The sequence below is a fragment of the Alosa alosa genome, chromosome 14 (assembly GCF_017589495.1).
Source record: "Alosa alosa isolate M-15738 ecotype Scorff River chromosome 14, AALO_Geno_1.1, whole genome shotgun sequence".
In the NCBI taxonomy this organism is placed as follows: domain Eukaryota; kingdom Metazoa; phylum Chordata; class Actinopteri; order Clupeiformes; family Clupeidae; genus Alosa; species Alosa alosa.
This window is the reverse complement of record NC_063202.1, coordinates 32994751-33014043: the sequence shown is the minus strand read 5'-3', so window position 1 is coordinate 33014043 and position 19293 is coordinate 32994751. Positions and strand designations below refer to the sequence as shown.

The 19293-nt window shown below is 40.3% G+C and overlaps 1 protein-coding gene across 1 annotated transcript in view; it reads left to right on the top strand.

Moving 5' to 3' along the window:
- The window catches only part of vps13c (vacuolar protein sorting 13 homolog C), a 382259-nt gene that overhangs the window by 323681 nt on the left and 39285 nt on the right, over nucleotides 1–19293 (top strand). The window contains 6 exon segments of the mRNA XM_048262721.1: nucleotides 272–405; nucleotides 9897–9978; nucleotides 11689–11802; nucleotides 11899–11974; nucleotides 13174–13337; nucleotides 19047–19092. Coding sequence (XP_048118678.1) covers nucleotides 272–405; nucleotides 9897–9978; nucleotides 11689–11802; nucleotides 11899–11974; nucleotides 13174–13337; nucleotides 19047–19092 — 616 coding nt within the window.

Genomic DNA, 19293 nt, shown 5'->3' with positions numbered 1-19293 from the left:
ACATCATATTTTTTGCATTTTCATGCACTGTATTTCCTTCAGGAAATGCTTTTCTAGTTAATAACTATGACCTTGGTATATGTCTTATTATTTACCACTCTCCTCTTAGAGGCACAGACATTAGTCATCTTAGGACAGACCCAATCATTTGAGATTTGCCAGTATGATTTGGCTTTTGACTAAAGCAGTTTTTAGAAGTTGACTAAACCATGTGAAAGGTTTAAGTGTATATGTTGTGTTCATTGTTCTTCCCTTTTATGTGCATCCACAGTTACATCTTAGCCTGTCTCTAGGCTCCAGTGGAGACGAGGCAGAGCAACAGGAAATGGTAGCTGTCCAGTCATTGAATCTGCTACTTAAGAGTTTTGGAGCAACCCTCACTGATGTGGATGATCTCATTTTTAAGTAAGTATCTCTTCAACAATGCATTATAAATAAAGTTGCCAGATTTGAAATATCCCCTCTTCTATGTCTCTTGTGATTGTTCCCGAATTGTCTTAGCCACTTCAAACCTATCTCTATACAGACTCGTACAGACAGTTGAATGAATTAGCAGGCAGCTCACTGCGCCGGGATTAGTGTGACTTGTAACCGGAGGGTTGCCGGTTCGAGCCCCGACCAGTGGGAACGGCTGAAGTGCCCTTGAGCAAGGCACCTAACCCCTCACTGCTCCCCGAGCGCCGCTGTTGTAGCAGGCAGCTCACTGCGCCGGGATTAGTGTGTGCTTCACCCCACTGTGTGTTCACTGTGTGCTGTGTGTGTTTCACTAATTCACGGATTGGGTTAAATGCAGAGACCAAATTTCCCTCACAGGATCAAAAGAGTATGGACCCTTTCAAGAGTTCCATTATCAGCATCATGTTATCTTAATGCAGAGGAAGTAGATTGGGGCCCAAATAGAACGTTCAAGCATTGTTTTTGTTTTTATTGTTGAAAGGGTCTATATCAGGAGTGGGCAAACTTTTTGGCTCAAGGGCCACACTGGGTTTTGAAAATTGGCCGGCGACAACACGCCCCAACACCCCAATACACACACATAAAATTAAAAAAAAAAAACAATTATAGCCTATAATTTAGTATGACAAAATATCTTTTAAAATATTAATTGCTTAAAAATACTGCTAATTTTATGCTGTTTAACAAATGTATAAATTGTGCACTGTCGCTTTAATTCACGTTTATTTCTCAATGATCTTCTGCCTGCTACGGTATGGCACTCTCACACTTTTTAAATGGTCAGTAGTGGGAACTACTGCTGCCTTCATGATTTCCTTTTAAAAGTTTCTTATAAGAAGGAGATATCAATTATCAACAATGACAAGCCAGCTGGAACCTGCGGCTCTCTCTCCCTCTCGTGAGTGCAAACGCGTTCCCAATTAAATGGATCGCATGTTCACGTTAGATCTGCTGCAAAGGAGATAACTAACTTAGTTTAACATGATGTTATCTCTATTTAACATGATGTTTTGACATTGACATTGTAAACGTTCTCTAAGGAGAGTGAAAAGCAGTTTGCAGTAAAGCTAACCAACGTCGTCTCTATCGCAGGAAAAAAATAGCCATCAACCTGATAACCAAATGAAATGCTCAGCGGGCCGGATGAAAGTGCTTGGCGGGCCGGATCTGGCCCGCGGGCCGCAGTTTGCCCACCCCTGGTCTATACCTAATACTTATACTTACTTATACTTGAATATGACCTTACAAGAGAATCATGGTCTGAGTGGATAGATGGACCGGTTTGCAATTTATTTTGGATCTATGCTCCATAGCCACACTAGCCTCGTGAGACCATCCTGATCTCGTGAGCTTCAGTTTTTCACTCGCAGATCAGTCAGGCATCTTTCCGAAAGACATTTGGAGCAGTTTGCCATACGACTAGCCAATCAGCGTTGGTTTTGAGGCGGGTTTAGGTGTGACTCAATGAACAACATGACTGCATCCAGAGATGAGCTGAGCGTAGCTATCGCACAAGTTTTATCCGAATTCTGGGGAAGCTGTGAAGCTATGAGGAATGAACGACACAGACATCCTCCACGGGCGTTTCCAGTCCGTAATGGAGGAATATGCTTTCTTCAGAAGTATAGGGCCTACCGTGAAAACTTGGTGGGGATTGTCGTTGATGAGGTTCATGTCACATACAAATGGTAAGTTTAAAAACGTTAACGTTAGTTACGTTACCTAACTTAATTGTATGTTAAACAAAGGCATTAGAACAGTGTTACTCATTGCGCGGCTCGCGAGCCACATGCGGCTCGTCAAGCTATAATTGGTGGCTCGCATGCAGCTTTGGCGAGATTTCGGCAAATTTGGTTTTACTCATTTTGAGTAGGCCTAGGCATAAACTGTTCGCCAAAGGCCATCATCTCTGGCCCCAGCTTGATAAAAACAAAAGTATGCTCTGATTTAGCCTAGTCTACTGTATGACTTCAACGAGGTGATATTTAGTTTCGTTCTGCTTACAGTATCTCCCTGCCACTTGCACCGCCCTTGAATGCAATCCGCTGCCCTGTTTACTGGCAATGCTACAGCGGACTTAAACTGCCACCTTGTGGCGATAAGTTGTAAGACATTTCATGCAGCTGTGTGAATCACGGAAAGGGCGAATGAAGTTGCCATTTCTAAATGGGACCCACTGTAGGCTATGTGGTAACACAGCCAATATATTTTTTCAAATGTGCTTCATAAGCATACAATACTGCACTACAAAAACACAAACATCTGAATTGTTGAAATGTTGTCGTAAAAGTGGCTCTCCTTTTGATTTTGCACTGCCAATGTGGCTCTTGTGAAAAAAAATAGTGAGGATCACTGCATGAAAAGAACACTTCATTCATCTGATTGGTTGATTTGGCCCGTCAATAACCAACATAGGTGGTGATAGACTGATGGTTTATCCAATCAGCTAACCAGTATTTTCGCCCCTTCCCAAAAGTTCTCCAAATAAAGAAAAGTTCCCAGATGGACATGCAGAGCAAATGCGAAGCATCCATCTGGCGGAGTCAGGTTATAGCCACACGCTATCATCATTCAGAATTGATTGTGTCAGATGTGCAAGATGCCCATGCTGTAAGCAATAATGCATCTCCACATCGTCATAGATGTTGGGTTTCAAACTGAGCACTAAAACAAGTTAGATATGTTGGATAATTGGATAGGCCATCTTTTCTTTAGCCCAGATAAGTCCATGATTTCCAAAAAGAATTGCACATTTTAATTAGTCTAACCACAGGACCTTTTTCCATGTTACCTTAGTCCATTTTAAACAAGCTCAGGCCCAGATAAGAAGGTGGTATTTTCTGTATCATGTCTCAATACAATTTTGGCTGTTGCATGGTTTAAGGTTTTTGAATTGAGTATCATACTGTGCACATAGACAATGATTATCAGAGGTTTTGAGCCCATACAATGATTTTTACAGAAACAAGTCTGGTTTTGATGTAGTGCCATCCAATCTTGTTTTTCAGTTCTATCCCTTGTTTGCAAAGATTTTTTCTGGATTCTCTGAATCTTTTAATTATATTATGTCCTGTAGATGGTGAACTACTCAAATACTTCACAATTTCATGCTAAGAAGCATTAGAATTACATTGTTTCATCATTTGTGCGCACAGGTTTACACAGAGTGATCGATACCCCTACATCTTTACTTCTAAGAGACCCTGCCTCTCTGAGATGCTTTTTTTCACACCCAATCGTGTTGCCAGTTACCCTAATTACAGTGGGCATCGCTTTCAAATGGCCACTGCAGTCGCGCATTACGAGGCGTGAAGCTGCGTGAAGCTTTAGTACCACTTTCAGCCACTGTGCGTCGCTCTGCCACTGTACATCGCTCTGTCAGTAGCCTGATTGCCGCCCCTTCTGAAAAAAGCAGGAGGCTAGGCTACCTTTAAACGTAATTGTTACTGAGAGGAATCCCAGCCTACGAATTCAATAACAAAATAAATCATAATTAAACATTACCTCGATTAAGGCTGCTAAGGCTAAGGGTACACTACAAAAACTGTTTATCTAACAAAATCGAACCAAGTGTTATTAATCTTATATCAAGATAAAAAAAACTAGTTGGTATTGTTTTCAGTATAAAGAGACTTACCTAGCGCTTTCTTGTGAAATCATTTGACTTAATTTAAAAAAAAAATTGACTTATTTTAAGACATCTCATTTTGAAAACAAGCAAATTTGTCTGCCAGTGCGTTAAGCAAATTTGTCCTAAAAACAAGCAGATTTGTCTGCCAGTGCGTTGAGCAAATTTGTCTTGATAAGACTCCTTAAAATAAGTTAAAGTCTTCTTAAATTAAGTCAAAATGATCTTTTGAGAGGGCGCTAGGTAAGTCTTTCCATACTAAAACAATACCAAATAGATTTTTTAATCCTGATATAAGATCAATAACACTTGGTTAGAATTCATTTTTTGCAGTGTATGGCTTAAGGCTTGACTACACGGTGGTAGCGAAAATCGAAATCTGCTTTTGATAGCCTACCGGTGCCGCTCCACAAAACGAAAAAAATATCTTAATTTGCTGTCTATGTTATTGTCAGTGTTGGGGGTAATCGAACTCACATAAATCAAAACAGTGTCTTAATTTGCCCTACTTTTTGACTGCAATGTAGTCAATTGACTGCTTGACATGTCATTTTTATTTTTCTGTACAATAAACAAAAACATCTGCTTTATGCCGCAGAATTACATTCATATTTGGCTGACTGCAGACGCGCCACTTCCCTCCCCATATTCCAAGATTAAGATAGTATGAAGTGCTTTTTGTATAGGCTACTATCATAAAAAAAATCGTTAAAACGAATAGCTATTTGCAATTTGACAAAACACTGGTCCTCATTTTGCGAATGCGAGGACTATATGAGCCTGTTGCAATTAGTTAGATGTCCGAGTCACGCATAATGTTTGAAAACCACTGGCTCGTAATCACAATAATTTAACACACGACAGTTGGATAGTCTACTTCATCATGTCCCCATGCCTACATTTTTGTGAGTAGCATAGAGATCGTTAAAAACAATCAAGTATGGCTCTCCGTTTGGGATATCGAAAACTTATATTTTTAATAGACTACCTAAGATGCTGACTTGCAAAAGCCTCGGGATAACACGTTATCTCCACTATCATCAGTCATGCCCCTTGATCAAAGTGGGGAATGAAATAAAAGTTTGAGAACCACTGGCTTAACAAGTTACCTGCAGTCCAGAACACAGAATCTGTTGCAATATTCTGATGATCGGCGATGATATCGGCAAATGTTTGTTTTCCAAAGTAAGAAATTCACTTCACCATGCACCTTCGACAATGAATAGCTCATTGCACTTGTTACTGTTAAACTTAGGCCTACCTGGTATCATTACAAACATTATTCTGTGTCCTAAAACTGGCATATTTTATGGCATTGTGTCATGTAAGTTCGTTGCAAAATCTAGAGAAATGTGTGAGGTGGTCAGCGGATGACAATTGAGACACACATTGGATTGTGTTATTACTTGAACATTCCACACTATCCACAGCTGTGGTAGGCCTATCAGGGGCAGGAGGATTACTGTTAGCGCAGGCTTTATATAAAATTCTTCAACAGAAGGCCTCGAATGTTATCTTGTTTGTGGAGCGCTTTGCCTCGCTTCTGTAATCTCGGCTTCATTGAAAATGAGGGCTTCCCTCAATGACCCTCCGAGAATAAATAAAGGTTGAATGAATGAATGAATGAATGAATGCCCAAAATAAAGGCCTGTGGTTTGCACAGCCTACAGTAAATAACAGACCCGCCAGAATGTGCGTTATGATGCTTTTTTACGAGCAAGATGTTTTTGGTACCCTACGCACACTGCATGTTCTTAAATAACAATGATCATCAGTAATATTCTACCATTAATTTGGGTAAATGGGCAAGCGTGACCACCGTGATTGGCTGATTGGCTAATGATTGTAACGCTGGCATGATTGCAAACACCTCCCTTACGATGATGAGTGACAGGTGACAGGTCTCAGAATGCGTGCGCTACACAAGGACGGAAGATGATGAATAACTGGGGCCGTAGGCTATTCAGAAAGGCTTTTATCTTACTACTAGGAGTAGGCTACTCCTAAATCGCACTTAAAGATTTTAGCTTGGAGTTTTCTCTTAAAAGAAACAAAGCCTTTCAGACAACTCCTAAACTAGGAGTGAGTCTTCGTGGCTATGGATGACGTCATTTCTCATGCACGAGCTTGACTGAAGTGACCACCTTGATTGACTGACGATTGTAACGCGGGAATTCCAAACACCTCCCTTACGATGATGAGTGACAGGTGACAGGTCGGAGAATGCGTGCGCTACACAAGTAGTGCGAAGGACGGAAGATGATTAATAACTGAATAAAAAGGCCTAGCCCAAATGAATAAAGAGTAAGGCAAAACAAATAGCCTAGTAGCCTAATGAAACATAGGCCTATGGATTGATGCAGTAGCCTACCTTTGCAACATTATTAAATTAATCTGTCACCATATGTCTAGGCTACGTTTGCAAAGAGGAGAACATTTTAATTTGATTCACAATGAAACATTACATTTCATTTACATGTTAACAATGAGTAGTTTTGGTTGTTGTTGGTGGCTTTGCATCCCTTTTATGAATGCAAAATTGTTCCCTCGCAATTGGAAGCTCCTGTTGCGCATAGGCTACACATTTCAAAACATCGCAACATAAAACATAAAAGTCCTCTCGACTTAAGCTGTCCCAGACTTAGGTGCTACTTTTAGGTCTAAAATGCTTCGTGAATTACTTTTTGTGAAAAAATTAGGAGTCCTAAAGTTAGGAGTGACATGCCCATTATTTTTAGGAGTTACTCCTAAATTCACCAGTTAGGAGCTACTTTTAGCCTTAAAATTCTTTGTGAATACGGCCCTGAATAAAAAGGCCTAGCCTAAATTAATCAAGGCAAAACAGCCTAGTAGCCTAATGAAACATACGGATTGATGTAGTATCTTTGTAACATTATTAAAGTATTCTGTTACTATGCCTACGTTTGCAAAAGAGAACATTTTAATTTGATTCACAATAATGTTACATTTAATTTACATGTTGACAATGATTAGCCTAGTTTTGGTTGTTGTTGGCGGCGTTATTGCATGTTAGTTATGCCTACAATGCAAAATTGCTTCCTCACGATTGGAAGCTCCTAGCTGCATAGGATTTCAAAACACGGCAAAATGCCGCAGGTTTGTGAATAGGTCTGTGAGTAAGGAGTCCTCTTGACTTCTTTTAAGCTGTCAGAGGTGGGAAGGTGTGATTTGTTGGGGGCAGGGCCGGATAACTGGGCACAAATGTCTGATGGCCCCCCTTCCACCCAGCCAACGTGAATCGGGTGGTTAGTTAATAGGCCTATCGTGAATTTTTTTCCTGCCATCTAAGGCACGTGCGCATCTGTGAGGCCAAGCCTCACCAAGTAGCTCGTTTGTTTACAACTAACATTCCATTTAATTAAACTGCTTTATAGGCTATGCCGAAATAGTTTTCAACATTTTGAATATTATTATATATTATATATTAGTGTCGGGTGAATTGAAATGTTCTCAAAGTAGATGGCTGAAAGCTGCTTGGGATCCCCCCCCCCCGTCAAGCAATATAACCATAGAAACGCTCTTCCTGCACTCATTGTTTCAAAAGGAGTAATTTTGGCTTTGTCAGAACTGAAGAGCTGTGGACGGCACGGCACGGTATGCCCAATGAAAATAAATTAACGCAACGCAACACAACACAGACCCCGCTTCTCTCGCGTCAATCACTGACGGTAACCTAGAATAAATGCATGGGGAAAAACACTTCCCCATGACAAAGACATCGTAAAACACTGAAAGTTAATATTTTGTCACTAGCAACATACATCTGTCCTTTGTTAAATGTATTATGTTCCAAGTAGCCTATGTGTAATTCTGCTTCATAAAGTTGAACAAATACATTTTATTATTTTACAGAAAAATATAAATAGCCAGTTAGGGTCTACAGTGCAGAGTTGGTAAGTTATGGTAGGCAAACTTGCAGGGAACATACAAACAGGGGAAATTCTTTCTCTTGTAGCAGAGTAGCCTCAGGTGCGCACGAACATGCAAGCGCCAATGAATCGTGCTCTAACGACAATCACGCCGTTAAACTTAAATAGGTTAACATCATTCTAAGTTCGCCTTCATGCAAGGAAAACGATGATTTGAAGACATCTGTTTTAGTTGGAAGGGGCAAGGGGGGTAGCAAACAGGGCAACACAGAGACAGGCCCGATGGCAGGGCTGTTATGAGAGTATTAAAATATGGGATATTCTACGGGAAAACATTAAAACGGCAAGACAGCGGGGGAAAGTTAAAATACGTGATAAACACGGAAAAAGTTGGCATGCATTGTTTCGGTCCCCGTGCACAGGGATTATTTGTCATATTATTAATCACATGATTATTTGTGAAAGTGTGCAAACAGGCGGAACACATTTGAAAAGGAAGGACTGGTAGCATGCAAGCTCACGGGAAAGATTGATTTAAGAACGTTATCACAGTGTGTGGCTGTGGCGCGGGCGGAACACAGCGACAATTGGCAGGGGAGGGTCATGTCTTTTTTAACAATTCTGTCGGAGGGTCATTGAACAATTTCTAGCAGGAAAGAGAGGGTCATGCAACTTGCAACTAAAACACTCAAAATTCCTCCAGTGGCCCCTTCAATAAATAACGAACAGTCCCTAGATTGCTGCTGGGCTATATGTCTTGGTTCATGTCTGTTAACAACTCATTGCCGTCAAACGCATACCCTATCTCGCGGTTGCACCCATTACAAACAAACATGCAATGTGAACGTCTGGGATTGGGGAGAGCACTAAATGCTCTACTGAATAAGCACAAAGTCAAACCTTTAAATGAAAAACACTCTTTAATAATAATAATAAAAAATAAACCGCTAATGAAGTTAACTTGTGACCATCAAAAATCGTTTATCGCCTGTAACTCCGTGATAACAGGACGTAACAGGAAGGCATTTGGCTGAGCAACGGAGGTTAATATGCTCTATATTTTGTCCAAATGATGTCTGTCTATCATCGTTGCACTCGGAGAAAACCACGGTAAACGGGATTCACTCGCAGTTTACCAAATATTTCTTTATTAGGGCAGGCATATTTCTGGCTATTAAATTATTTCTAAACCAGTCTGCTAAAGTCTGTAGTGAAGTCTGTGTAGGGTTTTCCAGGCTCCATTTCTTTTTACGAGACACCCTGCTCACTTGAGCCATCTACCGGTTGTTTGGGTTGTTGCAGCGTCTCACTGGAAAAATACAAATTAAAGTCGCGTGATACCGCGTGATCCCACCCGCGGACCGCGAGTGAAGCTGGCCAAGTCGAAGCACTGCCCACTGTAGTTTTTAAACATTCCTCCTTTTGTTTTCTTTATCATGTTATATTATATTGGGGCAGCCGTGGCCTACTGGTTAGCGCTTCAGACTTGTAACCGGAGGGTTGCCGGTTCGAACCCCGACCAGTAGACACGACTGAAGTGCCCTTGAGCAAGGCACCTAACCCCTCACTGCTCCCCGAGCGCCGCTGTTGTTGCAGGCAGCTCACTGCGCCGGGATTAGTGTGTGCTTCACCTCACTGTGTGTTCGCTGTGTGCTGAGTGTGTTTCACTAATTCACGGATTGGGATAAATGCAGAGACCAAATTTCGCTCACAGGATCAAAAGAGTATATATACTTATACTTATACTTATCATTAAACTCAGTGTTCATTTGTACGCAAAGCTTGCTACAGTTTTTAATAGTGTAACTGTGCATTCATTAAGTCATAAAACCCAAACCAAAACCAAAAAAAGCACCATAAGCAGTCATAAGGGCAGGCAAGCTTGTTTACTTAATTTCTCTTTTACATTCCTACCCCTTCAGACTTGCATTCTTTGAAGTCCGCTTTCAGTTCTACCGAAGGGAAAAGTTGATGTCAGCGGCCATTCGGCATTACTCTGAGCAGGTGATAATCAATCTTTCTATTACTGCTATTCTTATTAATCTTGCTTCCTGTGAATTATGTTTATTCTGGTACTGCAGTGCGAACCTAAAGTTCTATGCATGTGAAAAGTTGTGAATACATGGTTACGTTTACATTGACTGTTAAAAGTGACCCAATTTAAATTTTTTGCTCACATGTGCCACAGTTCAGATAAGTATTATGAAGAAGTAAACAGGAAGAAAAACACATGGATTGATTTTCTTATTTCAGTTTATAGTAATTATAGTAATCAGATATGATTTGGGTACCAATGTGATTTGCCTAAACTGACAGATCAGATATTTTGCTGTCATTTTGACTGGCATGTTATGTAAGGGATAACGACCGCCGAGGTGTCCTGTTATACGGAATTAATGGACAAGGGCGAGAGGTAAAGAACTCCCCGACGCGCAGCGGAGCCCAAGTGATGGCGTGTACAGTTAACTTGTTTACAGTTTATTCATTGTTGCAAAGCCTGCTTCCAGGCTCAACCGTCGTCCTACTATTAAGCAATATAGCACGAGTGAGAGTGGGGTTGGTCATGGATATTCCCACGGCTCCGGCCGAGTGGCGCAGGCAACAACAGCCGTGGGAATATCCATGACCAATCCCACGATCACGAGTGCTATATTGCTTTTATACAACAATTCTACCACAAACTAAATAATCTGAAAACACCCCATTATTGTTTAAAAATGTATATTTCGACATCGTTCTTACGCATCAAAAAATAGTTCCCTTTTCAATAGACAGGGTCTTGGTTGCTAGGTAACCAACATTCCAGACCCCTCGTTACGGGTCTTTGTGGTTTACATTGTCTTCTTGAAAGAAATGTTGAAATCACATTCATATCTAGGTTTGCTGCATGCATGTTACAAGGACACTGGGCCATGTCATGTAAGGGACATGGTACTGCAAAAAAACATAGTCTACATTGCAGAACAACTCAACTTTATTAATGTATAGTGAATAAATGTTACACTACTGTGCACAGACTGACGTGACGATGCTAGCACGTTAGCAGCGGTTAGCTAATTATGCTAACGTTAGTTATCTACAAGTCTCCTCCAAGTGACAATCATATTATACACAATGCTGGCAATGCTGAGAACAATTAGCATCCTCGTTTATCTTACTTACATTGAGTTGACTGTGTGGCTTAATCCACAGATGTGGTGAAGCACTGTTTCGTTGTGGTTTGCTAAGGAGTAACCCATTGCTTGAAATAGTGGAGAGCTGGGTGTCAAATCTTCGCATTGTATCGCGGAGTGATTTATTATTAGCTGTGCTGAGTCTGAGTTGAAATGTCCAGGGATATTCCAACTCGTGGAACGTCTCTCGGCCAATCAGAAACAAATAAATAGTTCCATAGAACCCAATTGTTGTATAATGGTTGTTATAGTTACCATTCATAAGCATTGATATGGAACAGTGATTAAACCTTTGTCCTGTTATTCAGAATTAATAGCCACTCCACCATGAAAGGCAAAAAAGGCAATAAAAAAAAATTATAGGCACAATTCTGAACTTTGCATCAAGCCCTGCAGTGTAAGAAAACTTTTCAAGTTACTTTATTGTGTCCCCCAATGGGGCAATTTGTTTTGCAGCACACAGTACAAATCACACACAGTACTTTTTTGAAAATGTCAAAACAAATTTGGGTAGATGCAAATGTTGATCCATGTGTTCTAGTTCTTGAAACAGATGTATGTATTGGTGTTGGGACTGGATGTGCTGGGGAATCCTTTTGGTCTCATCAGAGGCTTGTCAGAGGGAGTGGAGGCCTTTTTTTATGAACCATTCCAGGTACGTTTTTGTGTGTGTGTGTGTGCGCGTGTGTGTATGCGTGTGTGAGAGTATGCTTGTGTGTACACATATTCACAATCTTGTATGTTGGTGAAGGGAGCTGTACAGGGACCAGAAGAATTTGCAGAGGGCTTTGCCATTGGAGTACGCAGTCTTCTGGGACACACAGTGGGTAAGAGTCACACATAAGCACATTTCCATTATGTGTATTATGCAATGTATTTATTATACAGTGTGTGAATTATATTACAAGTTGCTGTGGTGCAACTGGTTACAGCACTCATTCCATATTCGGGTCCACATGCCTAAGGGGACACAAGTTTGAGTCCGACCCTGGTTATTTCCCGTTCCCACCCCATCTCTCTCTCCCGCTCGCTTCCCATCATTCATTCTACTGTCCTTTCCACTTCAAGCCATAAAGCCATATTTTTTTAAAAGATTTATATCACAAAGGGCCACTGTCCCCAGAGCACCTCGGGGTTAAAGCGTAACTTTCGCCAAAAAGCATCCTGTGGTGTTTTTGTGAATGTACCCATCAAACTTTCGTTTAAAAGCATAATTACGTCCGAAGCACCACTTTTAAGCTTGTCCGTGTTGTCGTTTTCGGGTCAAATAGCCTTTTGAATGGGAATTACAGGGACACTACTATTTTGTTACATGATCGCGTCAAAATCACTATTTTTAAAACACTAAGAAGGCTCGACACAACATTGAACTTTGATCGAAGTATCATGAACTTCATAAGTCTACACATGAACTCAAGCATTGAGAACATTGTTCGTGTACACATAGTTTGCTAAAAAGAACAACAACTTGGACAACTCACTCGCGAGCAGAAAAAAACCAAGAGTTGTTCAAAACCTTTCTTTTAGTAAATTCTGTGTACACAAACAATGTTCTCAATGCTCAAGTTCATGTGTAGAGACACTGATGGTACTTCGATCAAAGTTTCATGTTGTGTTGAGCCTTCTTAGTGTGAAATATAATAATAAAAAATATTTTGATGCGATCATGTATCAAAATAGTAGTGCCCTTATGATTCCCATTCAAAAGGCCATTTGACCTGAAAACGACAATACGGACAAGCTTAAAAGTGGTGCTTCAGACATAATTATGCTTTTAAACAAAAGTTTGACTCGGGTACATTCACAAAAACACCGTAGGATGCATTTTGCCGAAAGCTACGCTTACACCTTGTTCAAGGGCACAACAGTGGAAGGCTGGAATTGAACCCACAACTTTTCAGGCTCACACATTCTGTGATTTTCCACTCATTCTCAAAATTCAACATCATAGAGTTCAGTGTTACAGTCTTCTTTACATGTGTACACAGGTGGTTAGATAGCTGTTCACGTGTGTGTATGCTTTTAGGAGGAGCAGCAGGAATGGTATCACGGATCACTGGCTCTGTGGGTAAAGGTTTGGCAGCAATCACCATGGACAAAGAATATCAGCAGAAACGCAGAGAGGAGAGAAACAGACCTCCCAAAGATTTTGGAGAAAGTCTTGCCAAAGGAGGGAAGGGTTTTTTGAAGGTACACAAGATTTATATCTCTGCATGACTGAATGTCTTCACTACCAGCATAGTCTTACTGTGTCTTCTCCTTTGGATAGTACTGAAAAAGTTACCCATGGCAATTCCAGTATTGAAATAAAAAATAAGATGCTAATCGGGTCTTTGCAGTGCATTAAGGAAATACCAGATTCAGAGTCATCACCCAAACAAAAAATAGGCAATTTCTTAAAATCCTGTTCTCAAACACTGTACTATATACAACACACTTCCTGCTGTTGCGGATGCAATACACTGTTTGAAATCTCAGGAATAAATCCCTACGAACCTTTTACTGATGTTGTGTCTTATCTGCAACATAATGAATAAAAATGATCCGTAATCCATCGCAGACAACATGATACAATCCATTTTATTCTAGTTAGTCTGTGTACGTGACATCCATGTACTCATCCATCTATCCACATCCATCCATCCATCCAATCCATCTACCATCCATCCATCTAACCGCTCGTATCCATGTATTTACCTACCTTACCAACCATTTATCTATTATCCATCAATCTCTCCATCCATCTACCTCAATCCACCAGATTAACTTCCAGTTCATCATTTTAGAAAACAGCTATGCTGAGGGACAGCTTCCGCATTTTCCATAATTTCCAAGTGCGTTCACTAGCAATGTTGAGACTGCAATGACAAGCGAAAGGAGATTGTGCTGCAACCCAAGCAGCCTCTGTGGCTAAGATGGCGGATCCACTAACATTTAGTAGCCTAGTGCAGGAACTTCAGAAAAACCGAGAAAGCCTGGCTACAGAACTTAAAACGTACCTCTCCACATCCTTGGAAACGTCCTTTACGCCCACCAAATAACAATACAGTGCATTGCTTTGCTTTTCATGTACTGTAATTTGAAATGATACTACCTTAATGTGCAAATTTTCGGGTCTATCCATAAAAAAAAACTTCAAATAATAGCCTGGGCTTTTATTTTCCCAAATTGTCAAACTGCACTGACTAGTATTTCAAACGGGCGTCTATATAAGACAGGCCTTTAATTCCCTTCACACAAAACTTTTCCTCTGCAAAGAAATATGGGAAATATTATCGAATGAATAATTTCAAACATACCAAATGCCTGCCCATATTACTAGGCTATCCGATGATAGGCTTCAAAGAAAGTTAATATTCACTTAAAGTTAATATATTTTGTCACTATCAACCTACGTTTGTCCTCTGTCCTTAAATTAAGTCCAAATGATCTTCTAGATAAGTCTCTTCACACTAAAACAATACCAAATAGATTTTTTGGTAACACTTTATAATAACTACACATTAGTCCACCAAAACCTTTAGCCACATGAGGTAGATGAAGAGTTCTCCCGATGCACATTCCAGAGAAACACACATAGAGAGTAGAATGAAATCAAAGAGCTGTTATTTATTCCACAGTCCGGTTGACTTTTAAGAAGTGAAAGTAAAGGATTCAAAAATATGGATAAACTAAACAATATGCACTACAAAGTGTTATTAATCTTATATTAAGATCAAAAAAACGATTTGGTAGTGTTTTTAGTATGAAGAGACTTAGTGCTCTCTCAAAACATAATTTTGACTTAATGTAAGAACATTTTGACTAATTTTAAGGTGTCTTATCAAGACAAAATTTACTCAACGCACTGGCAGCCAAATTTGCTTGTTTTCAGGATGAGAAAGAGAAGAAAGCTCTTCTTAAATTAAGTAAAATTATTTTACGAGAAAGCACTAGGTAAGTCAATTTATATTGAAAACAATACCAACTAGATTTTTTGATCTTGATATAAGATTAAAGGTGCTCTAAGCGAAACTGGGTAACGTCACTTCTGTTCAAACAAAACAGAGAGCTAGCTCGCTACTTCCTCCCCCTCCCTCCCATGCTGCTCATGTACAATTGAAACTCTCCTAAACGCATATCTCGTCTGTGATTTACTGGAACAGTTTGTTATGTTTTTTATGGGCTAGGTTTGCCCAGGTTGTTCTTCTTGCCGTATTTGGAGCCTGGTCTGTCCACAGAGATCGCGATTTTTTACAGTGTATTCAGGACAAAGACAACTAGCGGTTGGTTAGGTGATGTTTGCAGTAAAGGACATAAAATGTTTTAGCCTAAAAAATGTGTGGCATCGCTTAGAGCACCTTTAATAAGACTTGGTAAGATTTTATTGGATAAACAGTTTTTGCAGTGTGATATAACGGTATAATTCTATACGAATATGCAAGTACGAGTATGCGCTATGTGGTCGGAAAACTATTCCAACTCGTGATCTAACCTGCTGCAGTGTCAATCAGTAAGTCAATTAAGGCCTACACCAAACAGGTGAACATTCATATTGAAGACTTCCAATGGCTGGTTGACATCCCCTTGTGGCCACCACAGGAATCTGAGGAAGTCACGGTGACACTCCTGGTCATGCACTTGATAGTACATAGCATCAATGTCAGCCATTATTGAAATTCTTTCCTGCCTGAACCTAAGCAGAACACCTAGAAATGTGTTGGCTAGGTCAGGACCTTGAAGAAGTTCTGAGATTTGCCCTTGTATGAAGATGAGCAGTCGAACACAACTCGAAGTTTTACTTTTTGCTTATGGTATACACCATGATGTGGTTGGTACCATACCTGCCCATCGTTCCTTTGCAGCTGTTCTGGTGACACCTTTTCTGCATAGCCCTTTCAAAGTACGTCCTCTATGAATGCTTTACTCCGTTCCATAAGCAGAATCCTTCATTGATCTCCTGGAAAGACTCTGTGTGCTTTGCACTGCCACTTCATGGTTGTTAGGTAAAGTTACGTCTTGGTCACAAAAAGGTAAGGGTAGGTAGTAAAGTTCCTTTTTAGAGTGTGACCGCTTTTGTTGTCAAGTCCATGAATCCTTTATCCTCAACAGCAGAGGCGGACAGAGTACATAGCTTCATTACTTGAGTAAAAGTACAGATACCCTTTGCTAAATTTTACTGACAAATAAACCTCCTTGTATCCTTGTACATGTAGGCTACATGTACTTTATTATACAGTAGGCCTGTTGAAAGTAATAAACTTAGACATATTAGCGCTTCAATTAGCAAAAGCACTTTAATAGCCACATTAGCGCCTCCATTAGTCCTTGTGAGATGCATTTGGTCCTGATGCTGCAGAGAGCCATCACCTATGCAATCACCTATCACCAAATGCGTTGCACATTCTCCTCAATTTCATTTGTATTATGGACTGCCTTTGAATCTAGTTTAATATGTTGATAGAAAGTGTCAAGACCAGAGCCAGCGGAAGGCAATCCTGCGCCCTCGGCGAAATAAGAATATGTCGCCCCCATGTTCATAGACTGTGTGGCATTTTCGACTGTGTGCTACCTTCCCAGAATCCCCTGGCTGCAGCGTGCATATCGGGGCTGGTTTCAATGTGGAGGTGCTCAATGTTGCTACTTTCCAGCACTACTGGACCGCAAGGAAAAATAAAAAAAATGTTGCGGGACAATTGCGATTACAATTAAGCAATTAGGCTTTTCACGTAACATAAACATATTATTATTACAGGCTATTATACTGAAATCGGACTACCCATTTAATATGATGCTGTCTGTTAGGTGTGCATTTAAACATGACATTAGGAACGCACTTTGAGTGTCGCTGTCTCATATCACCCCGCGATAGGACCATCTTATTGCAGGGAAACAGGCTCATTGCTCCCCTGATTCAGTGACATGGAGAGATTCAGATTTTACCTTATTACATTGTCGTCCCTCTGCTTACGTTCCACTGCTAGAGACCTGACGATTCAGGCTGAAGATCAGCACCCATATGCGGGAGAAAAGTTTTTCAACCTGTGCACTTTTCTGTATACTGCAGCACTATGCTTTGAACGTCTCATTCATGACTGTTATTTAACCGATATCACTGAAAATTAATTACTCACTGCTCCCGCATTTAAACCATCTATGTCATTATTTGGCAATACAGTACACCTGGTAGTTTCGTAATTTTAAAAAGAATGCCTATACCTTCCGGGCCTGGTCAAGATGCTAGCCTGTTAAGAAATACACACATTTTCGCCAGATGAGTACAGTACAGCCCATACTGAAACCTATAGAAAGCCCCAGACGAATAGGCAAGATGTTTTGTGGTGCGTCGGAAAATGAGACATTTTATTTATTTATTTTTTCCTGAAAAAAATGAAAGCAAAATAGACATAAACAAAACAGCCAGATGCCTCTTCATAAAATAAAGTTTTATCGTGAGACTGTGTGTCGTTTTGAGCAATGTATTGGTAGGCTATATTAAAAGCAGAAGATTTTCAGTTTGCTTCGGGATTTAATTCACTTTTGGTTTGTTTGATTATAGTGCTAAATGTTGGGACTGTTGCAGGAGACGTACTGTAGGCCTATCAGCCATCGAAATGAAAGCTCATCAGGGGGTAATATTGTGGAAACAACTGAAAAAACGTTGGGTAAATATATGGTCCATACTGTAGCATACTGGCGCGCATAGACTCAAAGCGGCAAAAGCCGACGTTCCTAACCCTGCTCACAAGTGCCACCTGGTGGTTCTTTGGGTCATTGCAGCTTCTCTGGGAAAATATAAATAAAAGACGCATGATTTACGCGTGAGGTCACATAAGAATCATGCGTGAAGCCAGACAATTCAAAGTACTACCCACTGTAGATTAGCCTATAACCTAAATGTGAAGTGCTTCATATATTTTAATTCTATGTTGACTGAGCTGACCCCAATGCACACAGTGTGGAGTGCACTGTCACTTGCTATGCACATCAATGCCAAAGTTTTTAACTGGCGAACACTGGAGGAACAATGTATTTTATTGAGCAATGCTGACAAAATAAAACTGAATCTTAATTTACACGGCGGCAAAGTGTGATGTTGGTGGGCAGACTTGTATTAAAAACAATGGAATCTAATGTAAGCTAATTGAATGTCGAAAGCGGAGTGTGCTTGTGTCTGCGCCAGTGTCCGCTGCGCTTAAAGCGTCATTCAGCCGACCGGGGGTTCAGAACTGTGTTGGTGTTTATTATCTCCATGACTACAGGAGGACTGGGCAGAAACCTACCAGGAAGTTTCTGTTGCAGATTGAGGACAAGAAATGGTGCATGAAAGAGTCAAAATGGTAGCAGCTAAAGACTCTGTATTGTAGGCTGTCCATCTTTTACATCATGAAATCCTACTCATCAATCATTTCCTTGTGTATGTTACCTAGCATTTAACGTTGTGTATGGATTGTGGCATTACAAAAAATATCTCTCTTATCCACCTCAGGAGCCTTCTCTTTATAGTGGGTGTCAGAGGTGGCTGCAGGTTTAACTTTGATGGTCTTATATTTTCACTTAAACTAACTGTCGAAATTCCTCCCTGGTAATGTAGTTAAAGTGAAAAGTCCCAGCTAATTCCCCAATTAATAGAATGTAATGTCATTTGGTTTTCCTTAAATGATACAAGACTCCGAACCCCCAAAGTGACTGAAACTTGTTGACTTGACTTGGCATAGCACTATCTTGTTAAGGTTGGACAACCTCAAAATTAGCAGCCCACTATTTTAGGTAGCCAATTATTATTATTTTAGGTAGCCAATTATATGGCTAGTGCCAAATTCTGGCCAACAAAGAATGTTACTTGTTACTTGCTACTAGAAGCAATAAAACCATGCTGGATTCATAGAAATTCTGTATTTGATGTATTCCTCTTTCCAGGGTGTGCTTGGGGGTGTGACTGGAATTGTCACCATGCCTGTAGAAGGTAAGCATAATTAAGCAACACTAGACTAAGCATCATTAAGCAACAACTTGCCACTTTTTGAGGTATGCTTTTATCAGGCAATTTGTTTTAGTATCTTCAAATTCATTTTTATTGTATGTGGTCATGTGAAGGACAGATAAACACATTATTTCCAGCAGAACATAGAACATGGTGTATATGGCTATGTTCTGGGCTCAAATA